This window comes from Microtus pennsylvanicus, chromosome 2 (assembly GCF_037038515.1).
Source record: "Microtus pennsylvanicus isolate mMicPen1 chromosome 2, mMicPen1.hap1, whole genome shotgun sequence".
Classification (NCBI taxonomy): domain Eukaryota; kingdom Metazoa; phylum Chordata; class Mammalia; order Rodentia; family Cricetidae; genus Microtus; species Microtus pennsylvanicus.
In genome coordinates, this window is record NC_134580.1 from 7,018,840 (window position 1) to 7,035,832 (window position 16,993).

At 43.2% G+C, this 16,993-nt stretch overlaps 1 protein-coding gene across 1 annotated transcript in view; it reads left to right on the plus strand.

Moving 5' to 3' along the window:
* The window catches only part of Enthd1 (ENTH domain containing 1), a 103,873-nt gene that overhangs the window by 24,959 nt on the left and 61,921 nt on the right, over positions 1-16,993 (plus strand). The window contains exon 3 of the mRNA XM_075959843.1: positions 14,431-14,549. Within this exon, the coding sequence (XP_075815958.1) occupies positions 14,431-14,549 (119 nt within the window). The remainder of the gene's footprint in view (positions 1-14,430; positions 14,550-16,993) is intronic.

Genomic DNA, 16,993 nt, shown 5'->3' on the forward strand with positions numbered 1-16,993 from the left:
GGCTACAGAGAGTAGCAACCCAGCCTGGCTCTCTCCAGAAGCATTGCTTACCCACGCTGACACCTTGGCTCTCTCAGGGAGGTGTGGTCTTTGTAGTAGTTTCCTCTGTGCCCAAGGAGGATTCCTCTGGGCAGCGGGGAAAGTTGCTGTGCAAACAAGGCATGGTGGCTGTGGAATCAGTTGCGCTTCTGTCACCGTCCCGCCAGAAGCATGGGTGCCACTGTCTGCACTGGCGGCCTTGACGGAGAGTCGGGCTTGCTCGCCTCTGCGCACATAACAACAGATGAGGTGCTCATAACACACACTGGGTGCCACTGAAACACTTAGGTTGGTGAGGCCTACCGTTGAACTTTGCCATTTTAAAAGTAAGCATAAAACCCTATAGTCTATACCCCTGCCCTTCCCAAACCAACAGATTTTAAGAGTACTGACTTCAAGTATGCCTTTCTTTGTTTTTTGTTTTGGAAAAATTACTTTGTTCCTGTAAAATGATATAGGCTCATTGTAAAGATCTGGTCTCTTCTAAGTGACAATCCTAAATTATATAATGAACATAATTTTAAGCATACATAACACAGAGGTGTCAGTAACAAGAGCTATGGATAGCCTAAAGGAGTGTCTTTTCCTTTGTGGAGGAGAGGAGCAGGGTGCCACTGTGCAGCTCAGGCTTACTTTGAACTCAGCCCTCCTGTCTCAGCTCCCCAAGTTCTGAAATTACAGGTGTGCACCAACCCAATATATGATATGCTAACTTATGATGAAACTTTTTCAATGTCTGCTTCTAGTGATAACCCTAGGGCTCTTCTGTCGCATGATCACCAGTGCCTATAGAGGATGTGTGAGAAGTCACTGTCCCCAAGGACTACTTCTTCCAGACGTTAATATAAAGTAAGAAGAGAATGTGTGAGCTGAAGTCGGCAGGACTGGCATTTGGTACCAGCCGTGCTTTAGAGATTGACTCACATACGGGCATCACTGGTGAAAACAGTGAGTTCTCTGTGCCTCGAGCAAGGGAAGGGGAGTTTTGTATGCCTTCTCAGGGAGGAGAGAAGTGCTGAATGCAGACCCTTAATAGGAGCTGACGTGGGTCTTGCAGTTCTCTGCAGAGAGAAACCACCTCAAGTCACCAGTGAGTCCCTGGGATTTTCACCAGGTGAAGTCAAGCAGCAAGCTCATAGGCCAGCATCACCACAGCAGGAGGACATAGGTGAGGGACACACCATCCCCTAAGAATGGTCAGATACAGAAGGCTGTGCAGATATGTGTTTAAACATATATATAAGTAAAGCATGGAATCAACACAATCAGTTTTAAGGAAATTTTAAGTACTAAATGGATGAATTTTTAAAAAGAAATTAGAAAAATTTATAGGGAAAACTACTTTAGCAAGTTAAAATATATGCCCAAAAATAATTATTTCAGAAGCAAGTTCCCACAAGGAAAAAATGTAATAAGAAAATATTAAAATTTTTACAAATATGAGAAGCATACATTAAATCAAGTAGAAATTTAAAAGGTAAACTGATGAGATTAATCCCAGATTTATTAACCAAGACAGACAGGAGCAGATGGAACTCCTATGAGAAGGCAGAGACTTATCAGATGAGGACAAAGAGATCCAGATGCATGATGCAAGTCTAAGTTCATGTTGAGGGTGAAAATGGGGGATAGGAAAAGATGTCATAACCTAACTAAAACAATAATGATAACGAAAAGCAGGAGCCATCGATAATGGCTCAATGAGAAAAAGTACCTGTCACTAAATCTAGTGACACAGAAGGAGAGAACCAGTTCATGAAAGTTGTCTCCAACCGACACAAGCACACACACACACACACAGATGCAATAATAAATAAATGTAAAACAATTCAAACCAGTATAGTTATAGTAAGATCTGACCGAACAGAATAAGAAAGGTAATTAAAAATATTCAATTCCCCAAGAAGATAAAAAGCTTTTAAGCATAAATATTCCCAGTAAAGTAACTTCAAAGAGTGGGAAGCAAGCTTTGGTAGGACTGCAGAAGGAGACTGAGCTACTGTCATGGTAGATAATTTCCAGACATACCTTTCAATTCTCACAGAGGCCAGAGGAGGGCATCAGACTCCCTGGAACTGTTGTTACAGTCAGTTGTGAGCTGCCATGTGAGTGTTGGGAATTGAACCCCAGTCCTCTGGTAGAGCAGTTAGCACTCTTAAACCCCGAGCCATCTCTCCAGTCCCAGCATGTGTGGACATGCAGCTGCCATGGTACATCGAGAGGTCAGAGGAAGGACAGCTTATGGGGATCAGCTTTTGTCCTTTCACTGTGTGGGTTTCAGGAATTAAACTCAGACAGTCAGTCTTGGTGGCAGGTGCCTTTATAGATGGCCCAATACACATATTTTTAAAGATACCATTTATAAATTTAAAAATCATAACTACTGAGGAACAAATCTTAGAATGTATGAGATCAATACATTGTAGATTATGATGCATAATTGAAATACACTAAGGAAGAACTGTAGATGGGAAAATAGTCCGTGTTTATTGGAATAATTCAAGTATGTCAATTGTCTCCAAATTGAAGAGATGGTGAGGGTTTTTCTTTCTTGGAACCACTGTTGTTTTGACCAGGTTGATTCTCTTATGACTGCCATACATTGTGGGTTTTCTCCTTACCCCTTGCCCCCTCTCCCCTGGTGACAGTGGTACATTCTTTACCATTGTGAGAATGAATCAAAGAAGCCTGCAGACATGGCCAGATTTCCCCGTGAACCAGAATTGCCTTACTAGACCTGGATAGAGGTGGGCGGTCCTTGGACTTCCCACAGATCAGGGAACCCTGATTGCTCTTCGAGCAGATGAGGGAGGGGGACTTGATCGGGGGAGGGGGAGGGAAATGGAAGGCGGTGGTGGGGAGGAGGCAGAAATCCTTAATAAATAAATAAATTAAAAAAAGAAAAACAGAATTGCCTCCAGTGGAGAACTGCCGATTCAGTGCAATTACAATCAAAATTTCCAGAAGGATTTTTAAAACTGAACATGATGGACTGATAATAAAATGTGTTTGGAAAAAAATCAAAAAGTCAAGAATAATACATGCCACATGAGCACATTTACCCACACACAAACACACACACGCATGCACACCAAGAAAAGTCCAAACAAACTGTGGTCCACAATAGTTCACATCGCATCTATAATTTCAATGCTTGGGAGACTGAGGCATAAAGATCTTGAGTCCCATAGTGAGTCCCTGTCTCAAAACAGAAAAACTGAACATTCCTCAAGAAAGGTGAAGGCTTCTTTCCTAACTAAAGCTAGAAACATGGCAATCACAGCATGCTATTGAGGCAGGCAGGTGCGTGTATGAATGCAATAGAATACTGTGCCCAGAAAACAGCTGTGCATTTTGCAATCCTAATAAAGTGACAGTGACATAATTTCGGATTTATGAGGGAAGGAGGAATTGCTCAATAAATAATAGAACACCCCCCTACACACACACTAAAAAAAAAAATGAGATTGGGTTTCTGTCTCAAATCTTGCATGCACACAAAAATTATAGATAAATTAAGGACAAAGGCATAAAAGTAAAATTTAAAAGTATTTAGAAGAAAATTTTGGAAAATGTATTTTCTGTAATATTAGGATAGAAAGATACTCTTTTTTAGACATAATAGAGAAAGTGGGAATAGGGTCTTACTTCTACCACATGAGTCCCAGGGATTGAACTCAGGTTCTCTGGCTTGGTGGCATGTACCCTAACCCACCGAGCAATCCAGATAGACAGAAACTATTTTTTCTTCTTCTTCTGTGGTTCCTGGCCTTGAACTCCAGGCCTTATCCATACTACACAGCACTCACCTCTGAACTATGCCCTCAGCCCTGGAGACAGCGCAGATTGTAAATAAACAACAAAGGAGCTAGCGAGTGTGCCGTGTGGTAGGCAGTATTCTATTGCCAGCACAGTGTCCTGTGTCTAACCTCCTCCACCGGGGTAGAAGCTGTGGATGATTACCCGTAATTGCTGCATTACATGGTGGCAGGTCGTTCAGGTGGACTTCATCTAATCGCAGCACTCAAACATAGCGCCTTCTCCAGCCACTTTCAGAGGACAAAGTGAGAGGTTCCAAGTCAGAGCAGGACATAGCACGCTGCTGCTGCTGTTTTGAAGATGAGGATGAGGAAGGTAAGCGGCTTCTAGTAGCTGCAAGTAGGCCCTAGTTACCAGCGACCAAGGAAATAGGACCCTCAGCCAAGAGGAGCTTAATTCCACCAAAACCCAAATGACCTTGGAAGTAATTCTTCCTCAGTCCTCAGACAAGAATTCTGACACCTTGATTTTGGCCTCAGACCCAGAAGCAGTTCAGTGTGAGGAAGTGTCTCCTTGCTTTCTTCCTGCTGCTTTTGTATTTAAGTCTGACTCATGTTGATTTTTGCACCGTAGTAAAGTCAGGGTCTTATTTCGTTGTGCCTGTGAATATCTGGTTTTCCCAGCTCCTCTTACTGAAGCACCCATCTGTCCTCTTTCTGCCGTGTGTTCTTGGCACTGTTGATGCTCAGCTGACCGTAAGCGTGTGGATTCATTTCTGAGCAGTCTGTTCTGATCCATGGGTCTATATGTCTGGTTTGTTCCAGCACCAACTGTTCTGATCGGTTTTTGTGGATTTTTCTGTCGTAGATTTTGAGATCAAAACCCACCATATAGAGAGGAGAAAGAGATCAGAAGACTGTGAGAAATTTCCTAACATATATAACTGATGAGGGATTAGCGTCCAGAGTACATAAAGAATTCCCACGAATCGGTGTAAAGCGGGGCAAGATGGACAGAAAACTAGGCACGGAGGACTTTTTGTAGCGAAGTGGAGGAAACATGTAAGGAAACAAGGAGCACTGCTCATGATGTCAGCCTGGCAGCGTTATGATAGCAACAACAGCTATAAGAGGAAATTGTGAGCAAATATAATTTCCGACAGCTTCAGGACCCCTGGAGCCACTCCTCTTTCATGGCTCCAGTTGGGCTCCTTATCCACTCTCTTCTCCATCCCTCCTTCTCATTTCCTGCTGTGTGAGGATGCATTTGTTTACCTGCCTGGTTATTTACCTACAGTCATTAGGGATGACTCTTGACATTTTGACATGCTACTGTCGTCTGCGAATGCCTTGACCCACATTCCTAGCTCTTCTGGGATGCACGTGGCCCATGGGCTACAGGTCAGACATGCTTATTGAAGACAGTGACATTAATGGCTGTGAGTTATGGCTCAGGAGCCATGTGAACTGGTTTTGGTGTGATCTTGGCTATATTGTTTAAGTCCTTCCCTTGCAAATTGGCCTTCCTGATGTGACGATGACGTAGACTGTTAGGAGTTGGCGCATGAGGTAGACGAACTGACGCAGCTACAGTACAATGAACTTGGCTGTCATCTTTTTCATTCTTCCCATCACATCTGAGACCAGCTTGGTTTCTCCACCAAGTTAGAGTTTGGGGTATTTCTTACTGTGTTTCTTTTTTTTACAGAAAGAAGGATGGAAGACTGAGCTGGGGCCATGTGTGTTTTCTGTAGAACACCAGACTCCGCTTTGTTTCTTGGTCTCTTGTGAAGGATTTTGCCATTCTATCCGCTTGGGATTTGTGAACTGGGTCTGCAGGGCAGGAAGATAACCTCATACTTTAGATAATCTGGCCACCTCAGCGTGAAGCCGGTTGTTCCTACTCCCGGTGTGGCAGCATCTGCACACACCTCTAGCTATTTCCACTCTAATGGGTGGACAGTGTGAAAAAGCAACACTGTCCTTTCAATTTCTAGGTTCCAGACATCCACATGCTGCAGGACCCTAGCACCGCATCTCCCCATACAGGGTTTGGGGAAGAGGGCCATTCTGGGCCTTGTTTCTTTTCTTGACCATCAATCATTTTATTTTCTTTTAAAGGTTAGTTACTTTTAATTATGTCTACTTGCATATAAGGTTCTTGTTTACTTTTTGTTTGTTTGCTTGGTTTTGTTTTTATATTCCAATCAAAGTTTCACCCCACTGCCCTCTTCCCAGTCCCCCATCCCCATCCACTCCTCCTCCACTGATTCTCTTCAGATATAACCAGGCATCCCATAAATATCAGCCATGGTATATCAAGTTGCAGTGAGACTAGGCACCTCCTCTTCTACTAAGACTGGATGAGGCAATCTGGTAGGAGGAATGGGCCCCAAAAGCTGCCAGCACAATCAGTGACAGTCCCTGCTCTCACTTTTAGGAGTTATACACCTAGTTACACAACTGTAATATATATGCACAGGGCCTAGGTCAGTCCCATGCAGGCTCCTTGGTTGTCTGTTCAGGCTCTGTGAGCCCAGGTTAGTTGGTTCTGTGGGTTTTCTTGTGGTGTCCTTGATACCACTGGGTCCTATAATCCTTCCTCCCCCTCTCCCACATGATTCCTCGAGATTCACCTAATGTTGGGCAGTGGGTCTCTGCCTCTGTTTCCATCAGTTGCTGGGTGAAGCCTCTCTGATGACAGGCTAGGCATCAGTGGGTTTTCTTTTGTTTCTTTTAAAAGTTAGTTTTGTCTTAAAAATATCTCACTGAGTGTTGCATGTTGAGTTATGGAAATCTTGTGTGTGTGTGCGTGTGTGTGTGTGTGTGCGTTTGTACATACATGTCTCTATGTGTATGCATGCATGTGCATGTGTATGCATGTCTGTGTGTGTTCCCACGTGCTTACTGAGGATTGAGCTTCTCACATGTCAGGTAAGCGTCCAGCCCCTCAGCTACTCCCCCACTTGAGTACTGGGGACCCCCACTGCAGTCTCACTCAGCTGTCTCTTTGTTCCGGAACTGAGCACTTAACAGTTTGTGAATTCTCCCATTATTCTTGAGACCACTTGGTAGCTGTGACTTGGGTCATATGTGTTTATGGACAAAAGGCTGAAATGAAATTGCCTTAACTCCCTCTCCAAAGACCCCCAGTAATAAAGTAGGCCCTTCCTTCCTTTCTTATCTACCCGCTTCATTTAGTTTTTTTTTAAAAAAAATCTTTCTAAATGCCTGTTTTTCTTTTTTATTCTTATCACTCTTAAAAATTGTCTTTCCTCAGCAAACCCTAAAAATTCACCTTTCAAGAAAAAAAATATATTTGTACACCCTGTCTCTGGTAACAAGAAGTAGCCAGAAGCAGGACAACAGAGCAAAAGAGAGGTGTCTCTGGAGTGGGGCTTCTAGAACGTTTCCTCCAAGGTCATGGTACTTCATTTCCTCAGTTGCTGGAAAGTTGGTGTCTAAGGTCCCTACCCCTGTTCTTCTCTGGGAAATCCTTATAGCAGGAGAGAGTCTCTTTGTCTGGCGTCATGGTCCCTCCTGAGGAGATGTGCGTACTGATGGGCTGTGGTCTAGCTCTCTTGCTTCTTGACAGTAACTGTGAGGAGAGCCTAGCTTGACAGCTTCTAGAAGGATCTACTGCGTCCTCTCTTGCTCTAGTCCAGTCCTGCCTCCTGCACCCCTCATGTATCTTAGAGGGTGTTTTCTAGGAAACTCAGCAGTAGCTTTCTCTCCAGATAGAAAACAAAAGACAGTAATAGCAGGTGGATGTGAAAGAGAAAAAAGAGAAAACAAATGCAAGAAGCGCTGATGGCTGCTGAGTTTGGGTGATGAACACATGTGTGCCGCATGTCATTCTTTTTTTTTTGGAATTATGAACAATAGAGAAGCTATTTATTTAAAGGGGAAAAACTTACAGATCACTGTCACAGACAACAGCCCTCTGCTCAATCAGGAAGGGAGCTAGTTGCTGGAAGAGGAGCCAGAAGCCAGAGCGCAAGCAGAGGGAAGTGGCCGAGCACATGTCATTTTGAGCCTTTTCTGTGAGTTTAAAATTGTGAGGAAAATGGAAGTTTTAAAAAGTAGGAGCGAGTTCAGTTGCGTGGGAATACTCAAGTATAATGATGTTCCAGGAGGATGGAATGCAGCAGTGTGGTGGCTCATCTGCAATCCAGAAGATTCACTGTGAGTTTGAAGCCAACCTGGATCACACAATGAGAGAAACTGGAGTCAAGATTCCAAAAATGTGTGAGTTTGAAAAATTACAAACTCCATCAGCATGAAAATGCCTTTATACCTTCCTGGTTCTTCAGTAGTTCCCTGAGCTTGCCTTGCCTTTGCCTCACCTTCTTTCTGTCTTGTGTGTGTTCATGTGTATGCATATATGTTTGAAGATGTACATGTATAGAGGCCAGAGGTCAATTTGGGGTGTCTTTCTCAATGACTCTCTATCTTAGTTTTTGAGATGCAGTCCTCGCTGAGCATAGACCTTGCTGATTCAGTTAGGCTAGATGACTCGTGAACTCCAGGGACCTTCCCGTCTCTGCCTCCCTAATGCTGGGCTTCCTAGGTGCACACCGCTGTACCTGGCTTTATTCTGGAGATCCCAACTCAGGTCTTCATGTGGATATAGCAAGCACTTTACCAACTGAGCCATAGCTTCAGCACCTGGGTGTTTTCTAAGGTAGAATATATTATCTTTTATGAAAACTTTTTTTCTTAATCAAGTCTTACTGCATTGCCCAGAATGGCCTCTGGAGCTGGGCCATAGCTCTCCTCTTTCAGCCTCCTTAGACTGCAGTGCATACCACATCCTGGTTCTGAAGGATGACTCAGCGTGACTGATAAAAGTTCACTGAAAGGACCCTATTGATCTACCATGACAGCGTTTGTTAACACTAGGAGACAGTCTGGATTTGTTGGTTTATGGGACATCTCAAGTCCAGGGTTACAGTTGCGCTGATAATGTCTTGTAGCCTGTTGGTTCCATATCTAGCCTAAGAGCTGTCACGGGGCCCACCAGTTCTGCTTTGAGGTATTATCTGAGTGTTGCAGGCTCAACAGGATCTCCAGCCTCTCCAGATAGTCTCCACACGTTCTGCAGCTGCAGCCCTGAGCCGCTCATCTTCTCTGCCTCCCTGGCACTACTTCCTGTGGCATTTTCAGTCTTGACTTGTGGAAATCCAGAAGTGCATGTATAGTCACCTAATCTAATGGAGCACACCTCACTTCCAGTGTGTGCTGTCTGATATCAAGCAAGGAGGGAGGACCATGCACGTCCACAGGCTCTCTGCAGCTGACTGCTTTTGTTGTCCGCAGACAGATTCATCACACTTGAGCCATTGTGTTGCCTAGTTTTAACTGTCACCTTGACACAACCCAGAGTCGCCTCACTGAAAAATCTCTGTGAGGGACTGTCTAGAGCAGGTAGGCCTGTGGGCGTGCCTGTGCAGGGCTGTCTTGCTTGTTAATTGAGGAGGAAAGACCCACCCTTGTGTGGGCAGTAGACTGGGTTCTGAACTCTGAAAGAGTAAAGAACACGCGCTCTGTACAAGCAACAAGCAAGCAACACTTGCTTTCATTTCTCCGTTCTCAGCCCTGGCTGTGATGTGACTAGAGCTTGACTTCCTCTTAATGACGGACTGTGATCTGGAATTGTAAGCCAGATGACCCTTTCTCCTTCTTTTTTCCTCAAGGTTACAGCGATGGAAGTGATACAAGAGGGGTGATCCTGGGCCAGTGCCTCTCAAAACATGCATGAGGGTTCCCCTGTGTGAGTCGTCCTGGGCTTGACTTCTCTCAGTTTGCTCAGAACTCTCTGAGCTGCTTATTACCCGACCGCTCTGCTGTGAAAGCCTGGACCCATGTCATTTCAGAAATAATTCTGCTGCTGACTACTGAAGGAGAAATCATTATCGTTTCTTGGGTGCTCTGAGTCCCACTGTTTGCCAAGATTAATTAGAAAATGTCCAAGTAAAAATAAGTCCATTTTAATTACTCATTTTCACATAAGGTTACAACAAAATGAAAAGCTACAAACATAGTTCCTGCAGGATCTGGCACCTACTGTCCTGTGCCTTCTTTCCAAGAGATTCCTTCTGCCAGACAGGATTTCTGACTTCTATGTTTTCTGGGATGCATACCATCCCTCAAAACCCCTTCAAATTTACTTGAGGATGTTCTGTAGTTACTTAGGAAAGCCAGTTTTTCACTGTAAGCCTGTCTGTGTGCGAGGCTTAACTTCCTGTCAGGATGTGGACTTCATGAAGGTAGAGCCTGTCTCATGCGGACCTGTTGCTTCTAAGGTGTTTTTCTTATATGATCCCAGACTTATATACTTCTCACAGATTTGGGGGCTTGAATGTGAAAAAATTTAAAGATAAATAACTTTAAAGTCTGGCATGTTATATGTAGACATAAAAGAAGAAAAGAAAACCAAACCTGGTATGATGGCATATACCTCTTGAGGTTCGAAAGAAGATCGCTCCCATAGGGAGTGGCATTATTAGGAGGTCTGGCTTTGGTGGAGTAGGTGTGGCCTTGTTGGACGAAGTCTGTTACTGTGGAGGTGGACTTTGAGGCCTCTGATGCTCATGTTATGCCCGGTGTGGAACATGGACTCCTTTTGCTGTCTGCAGATCAAGAGATCATGGAGAACTCTTAGCTTCTTCTCCCGCACCATGTCTGCCTGCAAGTTGCCATGTCCCACCATGATGATAATGGACTAAACCTCTGAAACTGTAAGCTAGCTCCAATTAAATGTTTTTCTTCATAAGAGTTGCTGTGGTAGAGGTGCCTCTTTACAGCAGTAGAAATCCTAACTAAGACACCTGTAATCCCAGCTATACTTAGGAGGCTGAAGCAGAGGCATCATGAATTCAAGGCAACCTGACCTATAAGTGAGACTATCTCAAAATAAAATACAAAGAGCTCATGCCTGGTATGCATAGTACCCAGTTCATTGTCAAGTACAAAGAGAGAGAGAGAGAGAGAGAGAGAGAGAGAGAGAGAGAGAGAGACAGAAAGAGAGAGAGAGAGAGAGAGAGAGAGAGAGAGAGAGAGAGAGAGAGAGAGAGAGGAGAAAAATTTACCACGTGTATGTTGTCACTTTTTTATTTTTAATTATGTGTATGTCTGTATGTGTATCTCTGTGCAGGTTTGTGCACATGAGTGAGTGCTAGTGGAGACCAAAGAGGCTTTAGTTCCCCTGGAGCTGGAGTTACAGGCTGATGTTAGCGCTGAGTGCTGACAATCAAACTCAAGTGTTCTGCAACAACAGTGCGTGCTCTTACCACTGGCTGCTCTCCCACTCCCTCCCACATCTTAAGGAGTGTAAGCACCGTTAGGAGTGAGACCTGCAGGCACTCACTTAAAACACAGGGTCCTTAACTGTGGAAACTTTGTGTCATTCCTTTCTCTCGGGGAAGTCAGATTTGATTTCATAACCGTCACGGAGTCTTATCTTTATATGTATTTATATGTATTCTCAGGCTTGAAAAGTTTTTTAAATACATGAATAAATTGTGGTTTTGAAGCAGAATCTCACTGTAGAGCCCAGGCTGGATATCCAGGCTGACTTCAAACTTAGTCGTTCTGTCTCTGCCCACATGCGGGCTTACAGACATGCAGCCATCATGCCAGGCTGGCTTGCCTTCTACTACACAATCTGTCAAAAGCACGGAATTCATAGTTCATTCTTATAAGTACTTATCACACATAAAGATTCATCTTAATTGGAAGCATATGCTTTTATGAGTGAAGAGGGACCATTCACCCACGTGAATACCACTCATTGCTCACTGTAAGCACGACACTGCACCCGTCTTATTTCATGATTTTTATAGATAGAAACGCTGTAAAAACTTGTTCACATAAATCATAGCCAGGACTAGAGGTATTTTATTGTAGCACTGTCAATCAGTCCTATGATTTCCTTTCAACTAATGTGCCAACAATTACCTAGTGGCTTACTATAGAAATATTTCCTATCTCTTGTCACGTGCAACTTGATGGAGTCTTTCTTCCATGCTATTGAAAGCAAAGAGTTGGGCACATATTGTTTGGGGAAAGATTTTTTTAAACACTCATTAGCAATAATTTACTTTTTCAATTTCTGTGAATAATACAAAAATCCACTGTACTAAATTGTATCAACTATTAATTATACTTGTTGTCTAACCTAATTAAAAATTGCAGGGAAATGAAACTGACGATGTATTTTTCAGAAACTGATTTTATAGTTTATGAAGAACTGAAATGTTTTCAGTTCTTCAGAGCATCAGATTTGGTTTATGCAATTTTTAAAAATAGCTCTCATATAATCTACTTGAAAAATGCAGCCTTCATTGTGAAAACAATAAATTGAATGGGATTTCAAGTGGCCTTTTCTCCATAAAATGCCTTATTTATTCTAATAAATATAAACATTTCTTCAATTTCTTCTGTGGTAGTTTGAATAGGAATGTGCCCCATAGACTCATGTGTTTGAATGCTTGGCCCATAGAGAGTGACACTCTTAGGGAGTGAGAGAGTAGGTGTGACCCTGTTGGAGGAAGTATGTCCCTGTGGAGGAAGGCTTTAAGGTCTCCTATGCTTAAGCTATGCCCAGTGAGGTACACCGTCTCCTTCTGCTGCCTGTGGATCAAGACATAGAACTCTCAGTTGCTTCTCCAGCACCATGTCTGCCTGCATGCTGCCATGATGAAAATGGACCAAACCTCTGAATTGTAAGCCAGCCCCAATTAAATGCTTTCCTTTTAAGAGTTACGGTAGTCATGATGTCTACACAGCAATAGAAACCCTAACTAAGACAACATTCAAATCTCTATATCCTTTACAATTACTTTTTTATTTACTTATTTTGGGTGCATAACTACATGTGTATGTGTGCCCGTGCATGCCATAGCACGTGAGTGAGGTCAGAACAAGGTGTGGTGCCTTTACCCGCTAAGTCATCCTGCCTACCATCTGTTTGCAGTAGGGAGCTTCTTGTGGAGCCCAATCTGGCCTTTGAATCTATGTGTAGCAGACACTGACCCTGAACTCAGGATCCTCCTGCCTGGGCCTCCACAACGCTAGGATTTCAGGTGTGCACCACCCTGCTGCCACAGGACTCCTAAACCCTGTCCCAAGGTGGCTAGCCCAGGCTTGGAGCCTTGTGAATTGTTGCACTGATAACATAAAGATGTCCCTCTTGCCCCCCACCCATATATGCAGGCTTTCATTGCTCTGCTCTCAGGGGACTCTTCCTTAGGAGTGATGTGTTGTTGATCATAGCTGAGGATGGAAAGCACGTGAATGTTAAATGAAATTGGCCATCTGTCCTGCTGCTCCATGCTGTGTGTAACACAGTTTTTCTGAATATCAGGTGTCCTGGTATGGACCAGTGTAAGTATCCCATATTGCCATGATTTTGCTTCTCAAAAGACTATGTCTGAGACAAGATGCTGGGCCTTCCCTGCCTTGACTAAATGAAGTCTCCTTGAGGTGGCTTGCTTGTTTTCTGTTCCTACTATTGGTACTTTATGTTTGGGGAAGAAGACCCGTTCACAAAGCGGACAAATGATAAGTCTTTGATGTGTGGAGTAGGGGAAATTATGAATGGCAAAGAGGAAAGAGCTGGCCAAGCCTTCTCAGGCAGATGAGCTTTTGGAAGAAAGGTCTAAAGATGTTGCAGAGCTGGGAATTGATTCCCCTAAAAAAGTCAGTGTGATCTTAGGCCCCGGGAGTACTTAGATTCCCCACAAGTGTACAGACACCAACATGAGGACAGTGGTCTTATACCTCTTATTGTCTACCACAGCATCCCAAGATAGAGTATGACTAATACTTTTTAGAGGTCGTGTATGCTGAGTAAATGCTATACAACTGAGCTGAGTCCTGGCCTAAAGTTTTACCGTTAGAGCTGGTACTAATAGACAGTAACTAATCTAGGAAGATGAAGGATATTAAGACTGAAAAATATGCCAAATGTCTCCCCTCCAAGTACTAACCAGGCCCGACCCTGCTTAGCTTCCAAGATCAGACGAGATGGTGCGCATTCAGGGTGGTATGGTCATAGACAAAATATGCCAAATGTAATAAACATAAACAGACATACCAGTTTATCTTCTTTGGTGTATTTTCTCTTTTATGCTTATTTTTTTGTTTTACATTAAAGGTTTATTTGCCTGCTCAAAAAATCTATACATTTATGATCTGTTCCTCCTACACAAAACACATGAGATTCATCTTTCAGGATTAAGAATCCTTAAATATTATAATACTTATTGTCATCATTCTTACGATTCTAAGATTCCCACTGAGTAGACTTTGTAAGTTCTGGTTTGTTGTATGATACTATGTGCTACTATAATTACCACTACATTTTACATTATTTTCAAAATACTTGAGATAATAAAACTATAACATAATTGCTGAGATGAGACAGGACCATACTTCACACTGTAGATTTTGAACCCCTCTAGGCTCACCAGTGTTGTGAAGTAGTGCATCCTCAGAGGTGGATATTGGTATGTGATGTGAATTTAATAGGTGGAATTAATCTTCAAAAGTAATTAAAGTTATATACAAATACAAAAATAATACATTTTTTCCAAAGTAAAGCTTTGTTGACAGTTTATGTTGTTGGCAGAAAACACCTCCAAGGCAAGACTGAGGCTGGAGCAGTGCCAGGATGTCCCCTCGCCTGCTGAGCCCTCCCTGTCCAATGACTCTTCTCTGCTCAGGATGAAGACATGGAAATCAACAGAGGTAAGATGCTCCAGTTCCCTTTGCCACTGTGCCAAGTAACCAAGCACGTGCATTAAAACCTGAGTGTGTTCCTTTGCAGCTCTGCGGGTTATGTGCTGAAAGATGCATCTTGACATCGGCATTTTATGTTATTAGGGGTTTTAAATATCAACAAGGCAAAATCATGTTGAGTTTTCTTTTAGTTTGTGCTGTTTATTTTTTCTATTGCTTTGGAATTCTTTCTGCTTAGTATCTATTAACAATGCATTTGGACCATTTAATCTGTCAATTATTTTTTGTCTTCCATCGTTCCTGCTGCATTTTAGGCTGTCTTCCAGTCCATGTGTCCTTTCATTTGTTGGTGCCTAGAACTGTCCCTGCCCTGGGAGTTGTTTCCATTTCAGCGTCTGCCTTCTCTCCCAGGACCTCGGATCACTTCTGTTCACTCACCCTTACTTAGTTCTCTTCTTGTGCACTTTTCTCTAAGTGGTAATTTTAGTACTAAAGAGTTTCCCCAGACTTGATGGAAGCACAGAGACAGATGTTAGGTGAAAAAGTCCTATAGAAACATGCAGCATTTAGAGCGGGGGAAGGCTGGGCTAGCAGACACAGCAGCAGCCCCTGCTTCTCCTTCACTGACTGTCCTCTCCATTGTCCTTTCGCGGCATCTGCATGTATTTTATTCAGATGGTTTTTAGATCTGTTTATTTTCCTTTTGTCAAGAGTGAACTTTTTGATTTTAGACTATTGGATCATAAGCTTTTCTTGCATGGGTCATGCGTGCGTGCATACGTGTGTGTGTGTGTGTGTGTGTGTGTGTGTGTGTGTGTGTGTGTGTGTGTGTGTCTAGAGTCCCTCTTAGCCTCCCTGATTAACAGGTCCTCATTTGCCTGCTCGCTGCAGGACTTACACTAGCAGGTTGAGGTTCCCCTCTTCTACTGATGTCAGAGATATTGCCCATCTGTTCCGTAGAGCCAGGTCAGTGTGTCCCATCATGTGACCAGCTGCTGGAGAAGTGTGTGCGTCCCCTTGTCTGCTCAGGTGGCTCCTGCCTTCTTCCTGTATGAACAGAGATCCAGTGTGCTGCCTGCTCTTCCTTTCCTACAAATGCAGCTCCTTGACCATCTACTGCATTTCCTGGGAAGGGGTTCGGAATCTTGACTCTTTCCTCAGCCCTTTTAGGTACTGAATTTAATGACTTTCCTACAACTTTGAAAAGGGATTTATATAGTTCAATTTTACTGTCCTTTAATGTACAACTTACAGATTTTTAAAAAATAAAACTAGATAATTTAAAAAGATAAGACATGAGGTGAAATGATTTTAAATTTTACTCTTTCATGATCGCTGGTAGCTTTTCAGTAGAACAGACTTGAATACCCCTCTGTGTAGTAGGACCAGAGACATCAAACGCCACCTGATTTCTTATGTCAGCCTTTAGGTCCTGACGCTTTTGTCTGGTTTTAGAGGCACCCTCACTCACTGGTTTATATAGTACCGTATTTTGTGTCAGTGAGAAGATGGTAGCTGTTTACACAGGAAGTGTTCTAGAAGCTGAGCTTTAACTTTCTAAGATACGATTGTGTGTTAACAATATCCCATCAACTTCCTGACAAGCATGGCCTCCTGTTACACCAGGACATTCAGTGCAGTCCAATATGTCTTCTCTAGCTGTTCCTGTAGCAAAAGACAAACTCTAGCACGCTGAACAGTAAAGCTAACTGTTGCAGTGAACTGCCTGGAGAGGCTCATCTACAAGACCAGCCAGCCCCTTGTTTCCCCATGCAGAAGGGAGCCATGTCCAGGGCTCAGGCAGAGTGAGGTGCCTTTGAAATATCTCTGAAAAAACTCAAATAGAAACCTCGTTAACTATTCTCTTTCCTCAATCTAGAGTAAATTATCTTAAAAGAGACAAAATTATTTTAGAATCTACTTTTAAAGATTTATTTATATGGCTGTGTATGCCTATATGAGTGAATGTCTCCTGTGTGCAGTGCCTTGGAGGTCAGAGGTGTTAGATCCCTGGAATTGGAGTTACAGACAGTTGTTAAGCCAACAGAGGTGGATCCTGGGAACTGAACTCCGATCCTGTGGAAGAACAGCTGATGCGCATGGTCGCACCCAACTTTTTTTTTTAACATGGGTGCTGGGGATCTGAACTCAGGTCCTCACACCTGTGCAACAAGTGCTCTTGCTGACTGAGCCACTGCTCCAGCCCCAAGTTTCATTTTTATTTGGTTCTGTTCATGTTTCATTAGTTTTCATTACGTAAACTTAAGTCTTCTAATAAAAATAGTGGAAAAAATTAAAATGAAATAAAAAGAAATGAGCCAGTAATCCATAAAGGAGCGGAGGGAACCTTAATGCCCGTTACTAAGTGCAAGAGGCCATTGACAATGTGTGCGCCCCAGGAATCCAGCAAGAGGGACCTGGGAAGGGCAGACTCGGGGAGTACAAGGATCGGA